This window comes from Microcaecilia unicolor, chromosome 11 (assembly GCF_901765095.1).
Source record: "Microcaecilia unicolor chromosome 11, aMicUni1.1, whole genome shotgun sequence".
NCBI lineage: Eukaryota > Metazoa > Chordata > Amphibia > Gymnophiona > Siphonopidae > Microcaecilia > Microcaecilia unicolor.
The window spans coordinates 36273638-36291006 of record NC_044041.1 but is presented as its reverse complement, the minus strand read 5'-3'; the positions used below and the strand labels follow the sequence as shown (position 1 = coordinate 36291006).

General features: G+C 44.6%; 1 protein-coding gene across 7 annotated transcripts in view; it reads left to right on the top strand.

Annotated features, from left to right (window-relative positions):
• KDM2B (lysine demethylase 2B) overlaps positions 1-17369 on the top strand; it is a 322873-nt gene that overhangs the window by 124124 nt on the left and 181380 nt on the right. For all 7 annotated transcript variants that reach the window (XM_030218309.1, XM_030218308.1, XM_030218306.1 and 4 more), the window contains one exon: positions 12918-13033. In XM_030218309.1, the coding sequence (XP_030074169.1) occupies positions 12918-13033 (116 nt within the window). The remainder of the gene's footprint in view (positions 1-12917; positions 13034-17369) is intronic.

The following is a 17369-nucleotide window of genomic DNA, read 5'->3' as shown; positions in this document are numbered from 1 at the left end:
ACTGGGGGGAGGGCCTGCTGTATGCTTATCCTCCCATACCTCTGGTGGGGAAGACTTTGTTGAAACTCAAGCAAGACCGAGGCACCATGATTCTGATTGCTCCTTTTTGGCCGCGTCAGATCTGGTTCCCTCTTCTTCTGGAGTTGTCCTCCGAAGAACCGTGGAGATTGGAGTGTTTTCCGACCCTCATCACACAGGACGAAGGGGCACTTCTGCATCCCAGCCTCCAGTCGCTGGCTCTTACGGCCTGGATGTTGAGGGCGTAGACTTTGCCTCTTTGGGTCTGTCCGAGGGTGTCTCCCGCATCTTGCTTGCTTCCAGGAAAGATTCCACTAAGAGAAGTTACTTCTTCCATTGGAGGAGGTTTGCCGTCTGGTGTGACAGCAAGGCCCTAGATCCTCGCTCTTGTCCTACACAGACCCTGCTTGAATACCTTCTGCACTTGTCTGAGTCTGGTCTCAAGACCAACTCTGTAAGGGTTCACCTTAGTGCAATCAGTGCTTACCATTACCATGTGGAAGGTAAGCCGATCTCAGGACAGCCTTTAGTTGTTCGCTTCATGAGAGGCTTGCTTTTGTCAAAGCCCCCTGTCAAGCCTCCTACAGTGTCTTGGGATCTCAATGTCGTTCTCACCCAGCTGATGAAACCTCCTTTTGAGCCACTGAACTCCTGCCATCTGAAGTACTTGACCTGGAAGGTCATTTTCTTGGTGGCAGTTACTTCAGCTCGTAGAGTCAGTGAGCTTCAGGCCCTGGTAGCCCAGGCCCCTTACACCAAATTTCATCATAATAGAGTAGTCCTCCGCACTCACCCTAAGTTCTTGCCAAAGGTTGTGTCGGAGTTCCATCTGAACCAGTCAATTGTCTTGCCAACATTCTTTCCCCGTCCTCATTCCTGCCCTGCTGAACATCAGCTGCACACTTTGGACTGCAAGAGAGCATTGGCCTTCTACCTGGAGCGGACACAGCCCCACAGACAGTCCGCCCAATTGTTTGTTTCTTTTGATCCCAATAGGAGGGGAGTGGCTGTAGGGAAACGCACCATATCCAATTGGCTAGCAGATTGCATTTCCTTCACTTACGCCCAGGCGGGGCTGGCTCTTGAGGGTCATGTCACGGCTCATAATGTTAGAGCCATGGCTGCGTCGGTAGCCCACTTGAAGTCAGCCTCCATTGAAGAAATTTGCAAAGCTGCGACGTGGTCATCTGTCCACACATTCACATCTCATTACTGCCTGCAGCAGGATACCCGACGCGACAGTCGGTTCGGGCAGTCAGTTCTTCAGAACCTGTTTGGGCTTTAGGATCCAACTCCACCCCCCGAGGGCCCTGTTTGTTCTGTTCCAGGCTACACTCTCAGTTAGTTGGTAAATTTTTCAGGTCAATCTCAGTTATGTCCTCGCCGTTGCGAGGCCCAATTGACCATGGTTGTTGTTTTGAGTGAGCCTGGGGGCTAGGGATACCCCATCAGTGAGAACAAGCAGCCTGCTTGTCCTCGGAGAAAGCGAATGCTACATACCTGTAGAAGGTATTCTCCGAGGACAGCAGGCTGATTGTTCTCACAAACCCGCCCGCCTCCCCTTTGGAGTTGAGTCTTCCCTTGAAGTGTATTGTCTTGCTACATACTGGACTGGCCGGCTCGAGCCGGTTTCGGGCGGGAAGACGGCCGCGCATGCGCGGTGCGCATGGGCGCGCGAGGACTAGCAAAGGCCTTTGCTAGTAAACTTTCCGATGGAGGGGGCTGCCGAGGACGTCAACCCATCAGTGAGAACAATCAGCCTGCTGTCCTCGGAGAATACCTTCTACAGGTATGTAGCATTCGCTATACTGTGGAGGCAGTGCACAAAAATCTATATATTGTGTATAGCCTGAAAACCTGACTGGCTGAGGTCCTACGGAAAAGGTTTGGGAAGCAGTAATTTATAGACTGCTCTTTCTGAAACACAGAATTGAACACAGGCAGTCATATTCTAGTAATCCATGTTATTTATTGTATATTCAGCTAATGGGAGAGGGGGAAAAATAGCAGTGGGGCTAGGACGTAGTAGTGAAATAATCACCTCCTTCAACACGAGAAGCACTTTAATATCTCCTTTACTTTCTAATAACCTGGTGTAATTACACAATTATATCATGATAGTCACATTCACTGCTGTTTTATTGTTTAGTCACATATCTGTTTGGCATTATGTACAAAGTATTTTCTAAATTTACATAAAGGCAAAATTCATCTTTTGAAGCAATAAAACAAAAATTTGTTTAATTGTTAGCAGTAATAGATGTGACGGCATAATTTTGGTGACTTTTTTATTTATTTGTCCCATGGCTTTATGACTTAATGTCTTGTTTTGATGATTCTCAGATGCACTGTTGTGTTGTATGAAATTGCTGCCCTCCAAAATCTTGTAGAAATCCCACACACTTTAATGACACCTGTGTTTATTAAGTTCCAGAAGAATTATGTGTTCTGTCATCTTTTTATAGTTCAGAAAAGCATCAGCATTATTAAAGTTGCCCTCTGGGTTTACTAGAGGTCATAAAAAGTAAATATCTTTGTTAATGTTATTTGCATGGGAATAATAAGCAGTTTAATCCAGGTGGAAGTCATCCAAAAGGTGTATTCAGATGAGCACATGGGTTGTGTTTACTCTTATACTCTGGAAGATGTGTTAAATTTTAAGAGTCACTCTTCTAGAGAGAATGACTATGCACCAGGCCCAAATTTCCTTCCTGGTGCCATCAGTAAGTTGCTTGCCTACTGTGACTACGATTTGAGTTCAAATCCTGCACTGGGATTTCTTGCAGATAGCCACTATCTAGTCAACCATAACTCAACCATCTAGCCACTTCTGGTCAGTAAATGAGTACCCAGCCTTAGCCTGGGGGGGCGGGTGCTGTTGGGATGTATGGCTGTGGAAGGGAAAGGCAAACCACCCTGCTAATAGTCTGCCAAGAAACTCATGCACATGGCTGCTCCCATTCACAAATTGGTACTTGCATTCAGGGGACTACCTTTATCTTGTTTGGGTGGTCAGATGATGCTGGGTTGTATTCTGTGGGACACTACAAACCAAATATTTCCAGATACTCATCCATTTTGTAGAACATTCATGGAGTATATTGGACTGGTTTTTGATTCTGCAGTGATAAAATATATTGAGAGCCAGTCTGACTTAGTGGCTGTGCTGCTTGACCCCATTTGGGTTAGATCCCTAACCTTGGCTTTTGGTTCCTGGGTTGACCAGGGCTGAGGAAGTTGCAGAGACAGTGTTCATATACATAGAAACGGAGAAAAGTATGGCAGATAAAGACTATATGGCCTATCCAGTCTTCCTGTCTATAACAGCTACTAAGCTGTACAATCCCTTTCTCTTCCTCAGAGGTCCTAAGAGAAAGTACACCCCAGACATTGCTCAACATTGACATCTAACAGTCAGATATAGAGATCCTAGTGTATCACTATGAGCCAATGACTGTCAAAAGAATGACTGAGATAAATGCGAGGGGGATATAAAGGAAGAAAAATAACCTTTAGGTAGTTGTGAAGGAAGACTTATTCCATTAAGCTGAAAGGTTAAAGAAAGGAGGAAACTGCCAGGAGAAAAAAATAACAAAAACCATGCCTTTCAATTCTTCTCCAGTGTTGGGTCTTGTTCCAAGAGTACTGGAGAAGAATGGATGTGGTCCCTCTCCACAAAAGCAGAAATAAGGAGGCTACAGGCTGGTTAGTCTGCCCTCTGTGATAGATAAATTAATAGAAACACTTCTAAAACAGAATAGTGAGATTTCTGGAATGCCGTGGATTACAGGACCCAAGGCAGCATGATTTTACTAAGGCAGGTCTTGTCAAATATGATTGGTTTCTTTGACTGGGTGACCATAGAGTTAGATTGAAAGAGAGCGCTAGATGTGGTGTACTTAGTTTTTTAGCAAAGCCTTTGACACAGTTTCACATAGAAGACTTATAAATAACATAAGTGCCCTCAGTATGGGCCCTAAAGTCACTGAATGGGTTAGGAACTGGTTGAGTGGAAGGTGACAAAGAGCAGTGGTAAACTGAGCTTACTCTGAGGAAAGGGACTACCAAGGGTGTGCTGTAAGGATCGGTTCATGATCCGATTCTGTTTAACATTTCTGTAAGCAATATTGCTGAAAGACTGTCTGGTAAGGTTTGCCTCTTTGCTGATGATAACAAAATCTGTAGTTGGGTAGATACCCCTGATGGTGTAGGAGGGACCTAGCAAAGTTTGAAGAATGATGCAGAATTTGGTAGCTAAGATTTAATGTGAAAAAACGCAGGGTCATGCATTTGGACTACAAAACTCCAAGGGAACGGAACAGTAGGAGGTGAAGTATTTCTGTGCATGAAAGGGGAGCGGGGCTAGGGGGTGATTGTATGTGGTGTTCTTAAGGTGCACAAAACAAAGTGGGAAGTGGACCAATGACTTCAGGACGAAGAGACTACGGTGATATATAAAGGAGCAAACTTTATTGTAGACTCGACACAGTACTGTGTTTCGGCCACAGGCCTGCCTCAGGAGTATAAAAAAATATGTAAAACAAAAATACATGACATAAGTACACAAACATATGTTTCTAAAACTTTGTGAGGACGAACATACTTAAGGTGGCCAAACAGGTAGAAAAGATGATGGCAAAAGCCAGAAGAATGCTTGGGTGCTTAAGGAGAGCTATGGCCAGCAGGAAAAAAAAGGTGATAGATTCTCTGTATAAGTCTCTAGTGAGACCTAATTTAAAGTAAGTGCACAATTCTGGAGACCACACCTTCAAAAAGATATAAACAGGATGAAGTCAGTCCAGAGGGTGTCAGTGGTCTTCATCATAAAGCTTATGGGGACAGACTTAAAGTTCTGAGTGTGCATACTTTGGAAGAAAGATGGGAAAGGGGAGATAAGTCTCTTTCAACTGAAAAAAAGCACTGGAATGAGGGAGCATAGGATAAAGATGAAAGGGGATAGCCTCAGGAATAACTTAAGGAAATACTACTTCATGGAAAGAGTGGTGAATTCATGGAATGGCCTCCCAGTGAAGGTGGTGGAGAAGAAGAAGATTGTTTCTGAATTCAAGAAAGTTTGGAACAAGTACATAGGATCTCTAAGAAAGAGGAAGGAATAGTAGATTGTATGGAAGGGCAGACTGTTTAGGCCATTGTGAGACCCCGAGCGAGGGTTATGAGGTGACCCTATCAAATAACACAGCCAGACAAGATTGTAGACATGAAATCAGTGCTTTAGTAACTTAAATCTGAGGCCTGTGCCTTCACAGGCCTAGAAGAAAGGTAAAGTCTCTTATCTTCAGAGGGAGAAAAAATTTTGCATGGGCCTGTGACCAACAGGTCCCAAAACACAGTCTCTGGCCTGTGACAGCCAAGCCCCAAACACAATTTTTAGTCTCTTTCTGTATTTCCATGTCTAGCTTAGTCAGACCTTTTAACTTAAGGCTCACAATTCTTCAAAGAAAAGATTGGCTTACCTTAGCCATATCACAGCAGCTAGAAGTGTTTAGTAGAGGCATATGCCGGGGCTTCAGTTCTTCTTTCCCTGAGCCTCCTTAATCTCAGCCTGGTCCTGTCTTTTAAACTCCCAGGTAGTGACTCCACCCCTCCCAGCTCACTTCCTTTTACACAGTACAAAACATTAAACACTAATGCAACAAAGCCTGTTTCGTCAAAAATGAAACGGACCCTAGGAAGGCTCTTGTCTAGGCGATGTCTCCTCTCTCCCCTGCCCTCCTCTCCATGTCCAGTGATTCTTCCATCCCCTCCGTATCCCGCGATTCTGACCTCCCCTCCATGTGCAGCGATTCTCCTCTGCCCTGCCGTCCCCTCTGTGCCCTGCTATTCTGTCCTCCCCTCCATGTCCAGCGATTCTCCTCTGCCCTGCCCTCCCATCCATGTCTCGCGATTCTGCCCTCGCCTCCCATCCCCTCCATGTCCAGCGATTCACCTCTGCCCTGCCCTCCCTACTGTGTCCGGCGATTCTGGCCTCCCCTCCATGTCCAGTGATTCTTCTCTGCCCTGCCCTTCCCTCCATGTCCAGTGATTCTGTCATCCCCTCCATGTGCAGCGATTCTCCTCTGCCCTGCCCTCCCTTCTGTGTCCCGCGATTCTGGCCTTCCCTCCATGTCCAGTGATTCTGTCCTCCCCTCCATGTGCAGTGATTCTCCTCTGCCCTGCCGTCCCCTCTGTGTCCTACGATTCTGGCCTCCCCTCCATGTCCAGCGATTCTCCTGTACCCTTCCCTCCATGTCCAGCAATTCTCCTCTGCCCTGCCCTTCCCTTCCATTCGTGTCCCGCGATTGTCCCCTCGCCTCCCATCCCATCGAAATCCAGCGATTCGCTTCTTCCCTGCCCTCCCATCCCATCCATGTGCAGCGATTCTCCCCTCCCCTCCATGGCTAGTGACTCTGTCCTTCCTGCCACCCTACCTGTAAGCTGTCCATCTTACCTCCGGTCGGAGCGGCGGCAGGCAGGCTGGGCTCGCGTTGCCTCCAACGTTCCCTTGCCTTTCCTCTCGGTGTCCTACCCTCCTCTGACATCATTTCATCTCTACGCGAGGGTGGGACAGTGAGAGGGAAGGGAACGCTGGAGGTTAGCTGACGTCAGCAACATGTTACGAACCCAGCCAGCCAGAGAACCTGAGGTACAAATTATTATATAGATAACTAAAAGAACTCCATTAAAATTATAGGAAAGTATACAAACTCCAGGCAAACAAGAAATCTAAATCCATTCACATAAAGTAAAATGATATCACAAAACCGTGGAGTGTCTGACTTGTTCCCCTTTTGCTACAAAAGTTGGTCCTTTTCTGACTTTCTTCTTGTCGGGGGCTTCAGCTTTACAATGAGGGATTGTAGTTTTAAGATAACAAGCAAAGGCCCTCCTTTTTACACAGAGTTATCTTCTAATATTTATTCTGTCCTGTCGTTCTCCATTTTTTAAAAACAATTTATTTAGATTTTATTTATGTAGCCTTCTTAAGTGCCTTTCGAGAAATCATCCTGTTTCAAACCCCTGTCCCTAGATAGCATGTGTTGGCAGCCCTAGTTTGAGGGCTGAAGGCACCTCCTCTGAGGCCCATTTTCAGCATCTCTTTGATCAGCAGGAGCTTGGACTACTACTATATTTTATTATCAAATCCAAAATTCTTATGTACCATTGTCTCCCTTTCGTATAACCCATCCCCAAAATGGTTGCCTTGGCAACTTTGGAGACGGCTGTTGGAGGGAGTCCCCTAAGACTGAAACACTTCCACTTTCTTTCCATTTACTGGAGTTTACCACATCAGTGGCCAGTGCCTTTCCTTTAACCTGGGGATGGGGCTCATTACTTCTATGATACACCCAAGCCTGATCAGGCAGAACCTCAAGTGCTTCCTACTGCCCTGAAGCATGGTCAGTTCCGGGACCAACCCTGTCAAAATGAACTGTACTGCAGTCCTGGTTTTCAATTTTATTTCCAGGAGAGATGTTGACAGAGATCCTCATCAATCATCATAAGGCAGGTTAAAGTGGAATATTTCCTGTGTCCTACCAGCAAATCTCTCTGACTCAGGCCATATGCTCCATATAACAAAAGTAGCGGAGGACAGGTATTTGTGCTGTAGCTGTTATCCCTTCTAGGATGTCTCATCACACTTCTTTTGTCATGCACTATATTTTACTGTGTTTGAGTGTATAAGGATTACAACAGGAAAATAAAGAGGGCAGTAATTAATCTCAGTTTTTTCACACTGCTTTGATTCTGTTGAAACTCAGGTGTGCAAAATGTATACACGGTAGTAAATCCTTAAGGGACAGTTTAAAATGTCCCCCTAAGTTGGCCTGAATATCTTATGTACAGCGTGAGCAAATAGGCAGCATGCTGAAAATCTCCTGACATATGCAACCATTTTACTACTACTACTACTGCTTATCATTTCTAAAGCGCTACTAGACGTACTTGAATATGAAGAGAGAGTCCCATTTTAAGAGCAATTCTATAACCAGGCACCTGCATGTACATGCCCCTTTTGTGCATTAATGTTCAGGATACTGACACTTACTCATATAAGTGTACATTTATCCATGAAAGTGCCAGCAGGTCGGCTAAGCACTATTCTGTAACAGCATGCGTAAATGGCATAGTGCATAATTGCAAAAAAGGGGGGGGGGTATACACATAGGTGGATCATGGGTAGGGCTACCACCTATATGCATAACTTACAAGATACTGTGCGTTATGGGCCCGATTCTATATTCAGTACCAAAAAAAACTGGCGCCGATGGAAAACGCGCCTACACGTATTCTGTGAGTCGTACCTCGGTATGGTTTATAGAATACGCGTAGCACCGTCTACGAGACTAAAATTTAGGCACAGCCATTTACACCAATGAAAAGCTGATATAAATGTCCACGTCTGACTTTAGGCGCGGAACGGGTTATTCTGTAACACCGTGTAAATTTTAGGAATGCCCAAGATTCGCCCATACTCCTCCCATGGTCACTCCTACTTTTGAGATCTCGCTTTAGAATTTACGCGAACTACTTTGTAGAATACGGGTAGCAAGTAGTGCACGTAAATTCTACTTAGTGCCGATAAGTGCTTGTTAACCTCCAGTTATTGGCACTGATTGGCTTGTTATCCAATTCAATTCGTGCAAATCAGAATACGGCCAGATTTGCGTACACAATTCTATTTGCACTATATAGAATTTACAGGTATGTGTGTCCCTACTACATTTAGGTGCCCACAGTTACATCAGGTCTATGGCTAGCGTAACTGCTGGTGTGTAAATGTAAGATGCACTGATAGTGGGTTATATTAGTATTGTATAACAAAATCTGGGCACCCAGATGCTGGTACAGAACAGGCTCTCACCATGTGTCCTTGCTGTACTTAAATGAAGACGCTTTTGTGTAGCCTAAGAATTTTCCGGAACTGTGGTTCAGATAGTTGCGCCTCGAGCCATAGAAATGATTTGCCAAACTGTTATCATGTTAGTCGTGGTGGGGATCAGGCAGACAACAGGAAAGCAGTTCAGTTGACTTTTCTAATGTAACACTAAAACAGTCAGATGGAAGTGATACATGAGCCAGGGGCATAGCCACAGGTGGGCCCAGGCCTACCCAATTTGGGCTCATGCCCACCCAGCAGTGGAGCACCCTTAACAGCGCCAGCATCGGCGAGAGCAGGCTGGGCTCCCACGATCCTGCACCTCCCTCCTCCTCTCCTTGGTAGCGGTAGTGATTCCCACGTGCTGCCTTCCACTAACCCGGAAGCCTCCCCTCTGCCACACCCCACCCCCTATGTTTCAACTTCCTGTTTCTACTGGAGCAGGATGTGGCAGAGGGGAGGCTTCCGGGTTAGTGGCAGGCAGCGTGTGGGAATTGCTACCGCTACTGGGGAGAGACAGAGGGAGATGCAGGATCATGGGAGCCCAGCTTGCTGCCTCCAATGCCAGCGCTGCTAAGGGTGCTCCGCTGCTGGGTTGAAGTGAGAGGGAAAGTTGGGAGGAGGGTCTCTTTCCAAAAGAGAGATGCTTTAAGGGAGGGACGAGAGAGGTAGAATTGTTGGACATGGAATGGAGAATGAAAAAGGCGAGGAAGGGAGAGATGCAGAAAAGGGGTGGAGGAGGCAAGAGTAGGAAAACATTTTGCATATATGGGTGGAGGGGAGGGAGAAATGCTGCATGGAAAAGGGAGAGGGACGAGAGAGGGAGAAATGTTGGATATAGGGATGGTGAGGAAGGGAGAGATGTTGGATGAGGCACAAGGGAGGGATGGAGGGAGACAGAGAGAGATGGTGCACAGTGGGAGAGAGGCAGAAATGTTGGACATAGCAGTGGAAAGGAGAGAATGCTGTATGCGGAGAGGGGGAAGAGAGATGTTGGATCCACGGCACAAGAGAGAGTGAGAAAGAGATGGTGGACAATGGGAGAGAAGGAGAAATGTTGGACATGGGGGTAGATGAGGGGGGGAGAGATACACAGGAGATGGAGAGGGGAGAAAAGGAGATGCGAGAGAAGAGAGAGGGAGAAATGTTGGACCATGGAGGAGAGGACAGGAAGGAAGAGAGAAGGGACAGGGAGATGTCAGGCTACAAGAGGGGAGAAAGAGGGAGCAGATGCTGGGATAGAAGGGTGGAGAGAGGAAGACACTTGGAATGGTGGAACCATGTGGGAGAGGCCAGGAGGTGGAGGAAGGGGGTAGCAAGGAAATGAATGAAAGGATAGTGATTACAGAGGGTAGAAATATGGCAATCAAGAGTAGGCTAAAAATGAAAGAGAATGGAGGGCTGGGGAAGGAGTGAGATGGGGAATTGGAGAGCTATAGGTAAAGTAAAAAGGAGGTGAAGGATGAGTAAGGATGAAATTTGAGTTGACAGGCAGAAAGAAAAAAAAAATAGAGGAAAGAGCTAAAAGGAACAATCAATATGTCAGGCAGGTGTAATGAGGGTAAAAAAGACAAGTGGACAGCAGCCACTTGAAGGAAAATTAGCAGACGACAGACAGGAAAGCGGAAAAGAGAAACTGGAACCAAAATGATGAAAAAAATACAATGTACAGACCACAAAGGTAGAAAAACGCATTTTATTTTGAATATTTTAAATGGAACATGATAGCTTTGGGAAATGTGCATAGCAAAGGACTGTGTATTATGTTCAGTAGAAAAGGAAATTCATTTCTGTTTTTATTTCTCCAGTGTTACAGTACATACTAAGTTTAATATTTGGGGGTGTCCAGTTCAATTTTTGTCTAAATATTTGTATTTCTAATTTGTGATCCCTTATTCTTTATTTGGTGAGGGTCTGTTGGTGTGATAGTAATCTACCACCCTAATCTGGCGCTTGTCTACTAACCCTCAACCGTAATAATACACACAATATAGTAGAAATCCGTACAGGGGCAACAATTGATTTCTGGTTGTTTTTGTGGTTTTTTTTAAGGGGAAAGTCTCATATCATCACCAGGGTCTGGTGTGATATTTCACACATCAATCGGATAAACCCCTGTAGGTGGTAGTCACTGTTACACCGGAACGCACAGATAAGTGATTCTTAAGCCTACCATCTCCATGGCATAATCTAAAGGTTGTGAGGAGATATGCCGAGTGTGCAAGGGTGTAGCATTTAATGGACCAAGGAATTAAAAAAAACCCAAAAGAAAAAAACTAAAAATAAAAAATCAGAGATATAATTGTAAAACTGTTCCGTTTGCACACGCAGGAAGCCTGGGGGTTTTGTCGATGATTACAGCTATCACCTATAGAGGTTCATCTGATTGATGTGTGAAATAGCACACCAGACCCCGGTGATGATATGAGACTTTCCCCTTAAAAAAAAACACAAAAACAACCAGAAATCAATTGTTGCCCCTGTACGGATTTCTACTACATTGTGTGCATTATTACGGTGTGATAGTAATGGCAGGTGGGGAAATCGGAGGGAAGGCATAGAGAGGAGAGGGGATCGGGGAGGGGGGCCCTCCTTTTTCTGACCTGGGCCCTAGCGTGTCTAACACCGTTTCTGACCCTTGCTGTTTTTCTGGTAGGGATGCCAAGCCTCTCCAGCTAGAACTCCCTTCTACCAAGCTGTGTGGTCAGCAGCAGGCATCCTTGAGCTACTGACAGATAAGCGCGCATGGGGTGCCAGTATCAGTGGGTTAGGGATGATGCTGCTGCCTGCCAAGCTTGGTAAAAAGGAGTTATGGCCACCTTTAGAGAAAGCCTTCAGTTTTCAGAGCTTGGGGATCCTCATTAGTTAATGTACTTATATTTGGAGGTGTGGGTAGGACAGGGCAGAGAAAATGTTGTGACCACCCACTTTGGGCTCAGGCCCATCCAAAATTATCTGTCTGGCTATGCCACTGACATGAGCACCAGTGTGTCTGAAATTTTCTTTCCTTTCAATTCATTGAGGGGCCCTTGTACTAAACAGCGGTAAGCCCACTGCGCCAGCAGTAGTTCCACCCCCTGTATGCGGCATTTCTGGTGCTAGCAGAAATATTTGAAATATGTCCGCAAGGGAGTTATTTGGTGGTAAGTTTTCCCCCCCTGCCTGGCCACGTGGTAAGTGCAGTCTTAACGCATGGTCATTCCTTTTTTCGGCCTTTTTACGCGCTGTGGTAAAAAAAGCCTCAGCGCACAGCAAAAATGGCTGCCACCACTAACACAAGGCCCCTTTTACTGCAGCTTAGTAAAAGGGTCCCTGATTAACATGTTTAGAAATCAGGTTACTTCAGTCACAGATGACAATTCATTTTTCTCTGGACACAGTAAAATAAAATCCTTCCTTCTTTCCGTTTGTCAAATTTTCCTCAGTGAGAATGTGGAATACGTGGTGTAGTGTCGGGTTCAATGGCCCTTGAGGTTCCTAAGCTTTTATAAAAGTAAAGCCTTTTTGGTGCCTGCTCTGGAACCCTGCTAGCCAGGGCTGGATTTATGTATAAGCTGGACAAGCTACAGCTTAGGGCTTCACCTTCCAAGGGGCCTCACATTTTACCCAAAAAAACCCATTTAAATGCATTTGCAAGTAATGAAAATGATAAAATAATCATAATTATTTTTATTGACGATTGTATGTCTTTTTTATTAATCATTTATCAGATCTAAAATTTACTTTTTATTTAATAGAGGTGGAGGTGACAGCTTTGGGGCCATGATATCATAAATCTGGCCTTGCTTCTAGTTAACTACTTTTGAGGTTAACTCAGTCTTCCTTCTATCATCTACAGCTCTAACTTGGAAGTTACATAAAAAGACCATTTTTTTTTTTGCTGTCAACATTGCTCACAGTTTAGAATATCTTTGCCTGAGCCCTTCAGACGGCAAACCCGTTACATCTTCATGAGTACCACGTGTGCTGAGCCATGTCAAAGGCTTCCTCAAAGTCTGGTTTTACTTCTCTTTTTTTTCAGGATGGATCCACGCTGTCTATACACCAGTAGATTCCCTCGTGTTTGGTGGGAACATTTTGCATAGTTTTAATGTTCCTATGCAGCTTCGCATATATGAGATTGAAGACAGGACGAGGGTAAGAACTTTTATTTCTGGTTGTCACTTCCTGACTAACCCCAAACTACTTCTGGCCTTTCTTTTTTCGGGATATGGAGAGCATGTGCAGTTCTATTGTTGCTGAGAGGAAACAGTATATTCAGTAAGTAGTTTTACATTGCTGCTCTTGCTAATAAGCTGTTTCAGTCCAAGTAGAAGAATGTTATTACAGAGATGTATTCAGCTGTCTTATCAAGCTTTTTTCCATACGTTAAATCCTATTTTACATGCAGAACAGGGCTTTCATAAAACTGCGCATGGAAAGACTGCACCAACTTTAACGTGATCCATGCATATGCATTACCTGGGGGCATTGTTTTAGGCAGAGCAGAGATGGAGTTGTAATGTACATGCACATTTTGCAAAATACAATTGTACATGTATAGAACACCTGCACAAAATTTACACCTATGGTCAGAGATACATTTATGCGTTTGCAATTGTATGTAATTAGGGCTGGATCTGGGAGCCTTTATAAAACAGCAGGTGTTCATTTTTATACTTCTCATAGGCAATCCTGTTATATAACATAACGTTCCAATGTAAATGCACATGTTCCGTGGATGGTGCATTTAACTAATCCCATGTACATATGAAACTGTTACAGCACCATTGTTTCTTGGCTAAAGTTGTATTTTCTTTTCTTCAACCTAAAATACCTTTATTGATTTATAAAAGATACGAGCAATGCAGATACTAAAAGAACTTGGGGGAATTTGGATTAATGATAATATTTAAGGCAGTGGTTTCCAAACTGGCGTCACATAATCAGCAGATGGGCTCACAGAAACAGCATTTCCTTCTCTCGCTCTGGAACTCATGATCTCCTGTGAATCAATGAATGTTCACAGGCCCCTCCCCCCTCCTGTGCAGGGGGGGGTTCCTCTTAGAATGGAAACCCGTGCAAAGTACTGGGGTCTGTGAGTGCACATTGACACACATCATCTTGTGCTGACTGCTGCTGCTTATTCATCCTTTCGGTTAGATTAGTCGGGGAAGAGGAAGTGGGTTAGAGAGGGGAGAGGAATGGAGATCTGCCATTTTGTTTTCTTCATCTGGAGTCATGTGAATTTTTAAATGTTAAATGGGGTCATGTTGGATACAGGTTTGGAAAGCACTGGTTTACAATTTGTGATGTCATCAGTTCATACTCAGCTTCACAAGATAGTTCTCATTGTTACTTCCAGAGGGCTTTTAGTTAAATAGTCCTATTCACTAGTATGTGCTATTATGTTAATGTACAAAAATACTTGCTGTTTACCACTGCTCCCATTAGGACTGTGGAGTCGGAGTTGTAATCAATTTTGGGTGGAGTTGGAGTCGGTAAAAATGTACTGATTCTGACTTCAGCTTCAAAATAAAAACTTAAAACATTATAATATATGATAAATGTATCATTTTATATATATATATATATATATATATATATATATACACATACGATGCACGATGTGGCCCTTTTACGAAGCAGTATAACTGTCTACGTGCACCCAACATATGCCAATTTGGAGCTACTGCGTGGCTCTTGCGGTAATTTCATTTTTAACGCACGTCCGATACGGGTGTCTGAAAAATAATTCATATTTTCTAGAGCGCATCTGCTACTCGTGCAGGTCATTACCGCCCAGCTAACGTGTGAAACCTTACCGCTAAGTCAATGGCTGGCGGTAAGGTCTCAGACCCAAAATGGACGCGCCCCAATTTTTATTTTGCTGCATATCCATTTTTGGCAGGTGTGCTGGAAAATGGATCTGTGTGCGCCCAAAACACGCACCTGCACTACTGTAGGCCATTTTTCAGCGCTTAGTAAAAGGACCCTTGTGTCTGGGGAAAAAAGTGAGCCCCTTAAACGTTTTGCAATAATAACCACAAACCTACGGTGAATTAATTAAAATGTTATGTTTCAAACAATGTTGTGTGGTTTTGTAGAAATCCACCTTAACGTTACTGAGATATCAAAAAAAAATAACACTACCCAAAAAGTTAGTTTCACAGAAGCTAGTGACCAGTTTTTGTTTTTGGAAATTCAGCCATTAATCTTTTAACGCTGTATCCTTTTTCAACTCTGAGTATTTTAATTAAAACTCAATCTTTTTATTACATTTTGTTTATTAATAAGCAATGACATGGATGACTGCAGAAAGTAAGCAATTAAGTCATGTTTGTAAAAATTAGAAATCTCTTAAACAGGATGAGTGATTCACATGTAATTTGGCAAATAGATGTCACTTTGCGCGAAAATTTTAATTAATTTGGTGCAGGTTCGAGGTTGTTATTGCAAAATGTTTACAGAGTGTGTGTGTGTGTGTATCTTTTCCTGGATCTAAAGTTATATTTATCAGTACTTTAGATCCAGAACAAAAAATGTAAAGTCTAATATCAGTAGGAGTCGGAGTTGGAGTCGGACAGTAACAAAATAGAGAAGTCCAGAATTGGAGTCAGTCAAAGGTTTGGTGTAGTAACCAGCCCTAGCTCCCTTTTTTTCTAATAGGGCCTTTTTAAGTTTCAACATTTTTATTGATGACAATTCACAAGAAACACATTCCACATTCTGAATATACAGAAACTCAGACATGAACAAGTATTCAGTGAAGGCAAACTGCTACCTTCCGTCATCAAACGTTTTACATTTTATTCCCTCCCCACCCCTCTATTTTATGTTTCAACAATATCTAGTGATGAGATTCAAAATTAAACCTAATAGGGACTTTTTAAAAAACTTATATTTTTCCTTTTCAATGCAAAGAAAGTACAAGGCAGACTACATGACAGTTAAAAAAACCATACAATTATATAATTAAAATATAAACAAAACAACCAACCTACATGAAGAGCCTATTAAATTATGGGGCCCTTTTATTAATGCACACTGAAACTTTACATAACACTTTTTGAGGACTTCCCCACTTTTGTTTCTGCGGGTCATGCGCTAATGGTATCATTAGTATGAGGTAACTGCAGAGAGAGTTAAACTTGGAGCACATAGGGGTCCTTTTATCAAGCTGTGGGAAAAAGGGCCCTGTGTTAGCGGCAGGGGCCATTTTTTCTGTAGCCAGTAAAAGCCCCCCCCCCCCATAAAAAAATGGCCACACAGTGAGAGAACTCTTACAGCGTGGCCATGTGGCGGTGAGCCCTTACTGCCACCCATTGAGGTTGCGATAAGGGCTCCCACGCTAAACCGGCGGTAACCGGGCAGCGTTATTGACGCAAAAGCCATTTCTGGGTGTTTTATTTCTGCCCCGGAAATGGCGCGCACTCTGGGTGGGACTACCACCAGCGGATGTGATGGGCAGGCAGTAGTCCCGGAAAAGCAAGTTGTAAGCTTGCGTTGGGCTTACAGCTGCTCTGTAAAAGGACCCCTTACTGCCTAGTAAAAGGGCCCCTATTCTTCCACATCTGCCAAAAATGACCTCAGATGAGGGAATGTTGCCAAATCTTTAGTAGCCAATGAAAGTATTTTGTTGCAGCTTTCAATTGTGATAGTAATGAGTTCCACAAACCAGGGGTGTAGCCATGGGCGGGCCTGGACAGGCCCAGGCCCAGCCACTTTTGCTCCAGGCCCGCCCACCCTAACTAGTCCCAACCAGTGGCGTAGCTCTCCCGTCCCAAGCAAGGCTCCAATGTTTTCCTGCCTCTTCTGCCTGCTCTCCCCGTCCGCGTGGTCTCCTCACTTTTACTGCCCTGAAGCACCGTTCTCCCTCCAGCACCGGCGATTCCCAAAGTCAGCCTTCTGCCAGCGTGCGTCGTTGGGGCCTCTCCTTAGGCGCGAGGCCCCGACGACGCACGCAGGCAGAAGGCTATGGGAATCGCCGGTGCTGGAGGGAGAACGGTGCTTCAGGGCAGTAAAAATGACCAGAAGACGCGGACAGGGAGAGCGGGCAGAAGAGAGGAGAAATGCAAAACTCGGGAGGGGATGGAGAAGGGAGAAAGCGCTGCCCAGGTAGGCCAAGGAGGGAGAGAGAAGCAGATGCCGGGGGGGGGGGGGGGGGGGGGGGGCGGGCAGAGGGAAAATTTTTAAATAACTGTACAGGGGTAAGGGTGGGAAGGGGGCCCACCTAAAATGGCAGGTCTGGCTACGCTCCTGCCACAAACCCGGCATCATTCCAGAAAACATTCGCTGGGCAGTATATATATATATAATTGAACTCGTGATTCAGGATCACTAAGGGGCCCTTTTACAAACATGCGGAAGGGCCATGCCAAATTGGCAGTACCACCCAGCTAACTCGTGAGCTCGGTGGTAATTCTGAATTTGGTGTGCGCCGAATTCCACGGTAGAAAATAATTTTCTGTTTTCTACCAAGGGTCGCTTACCT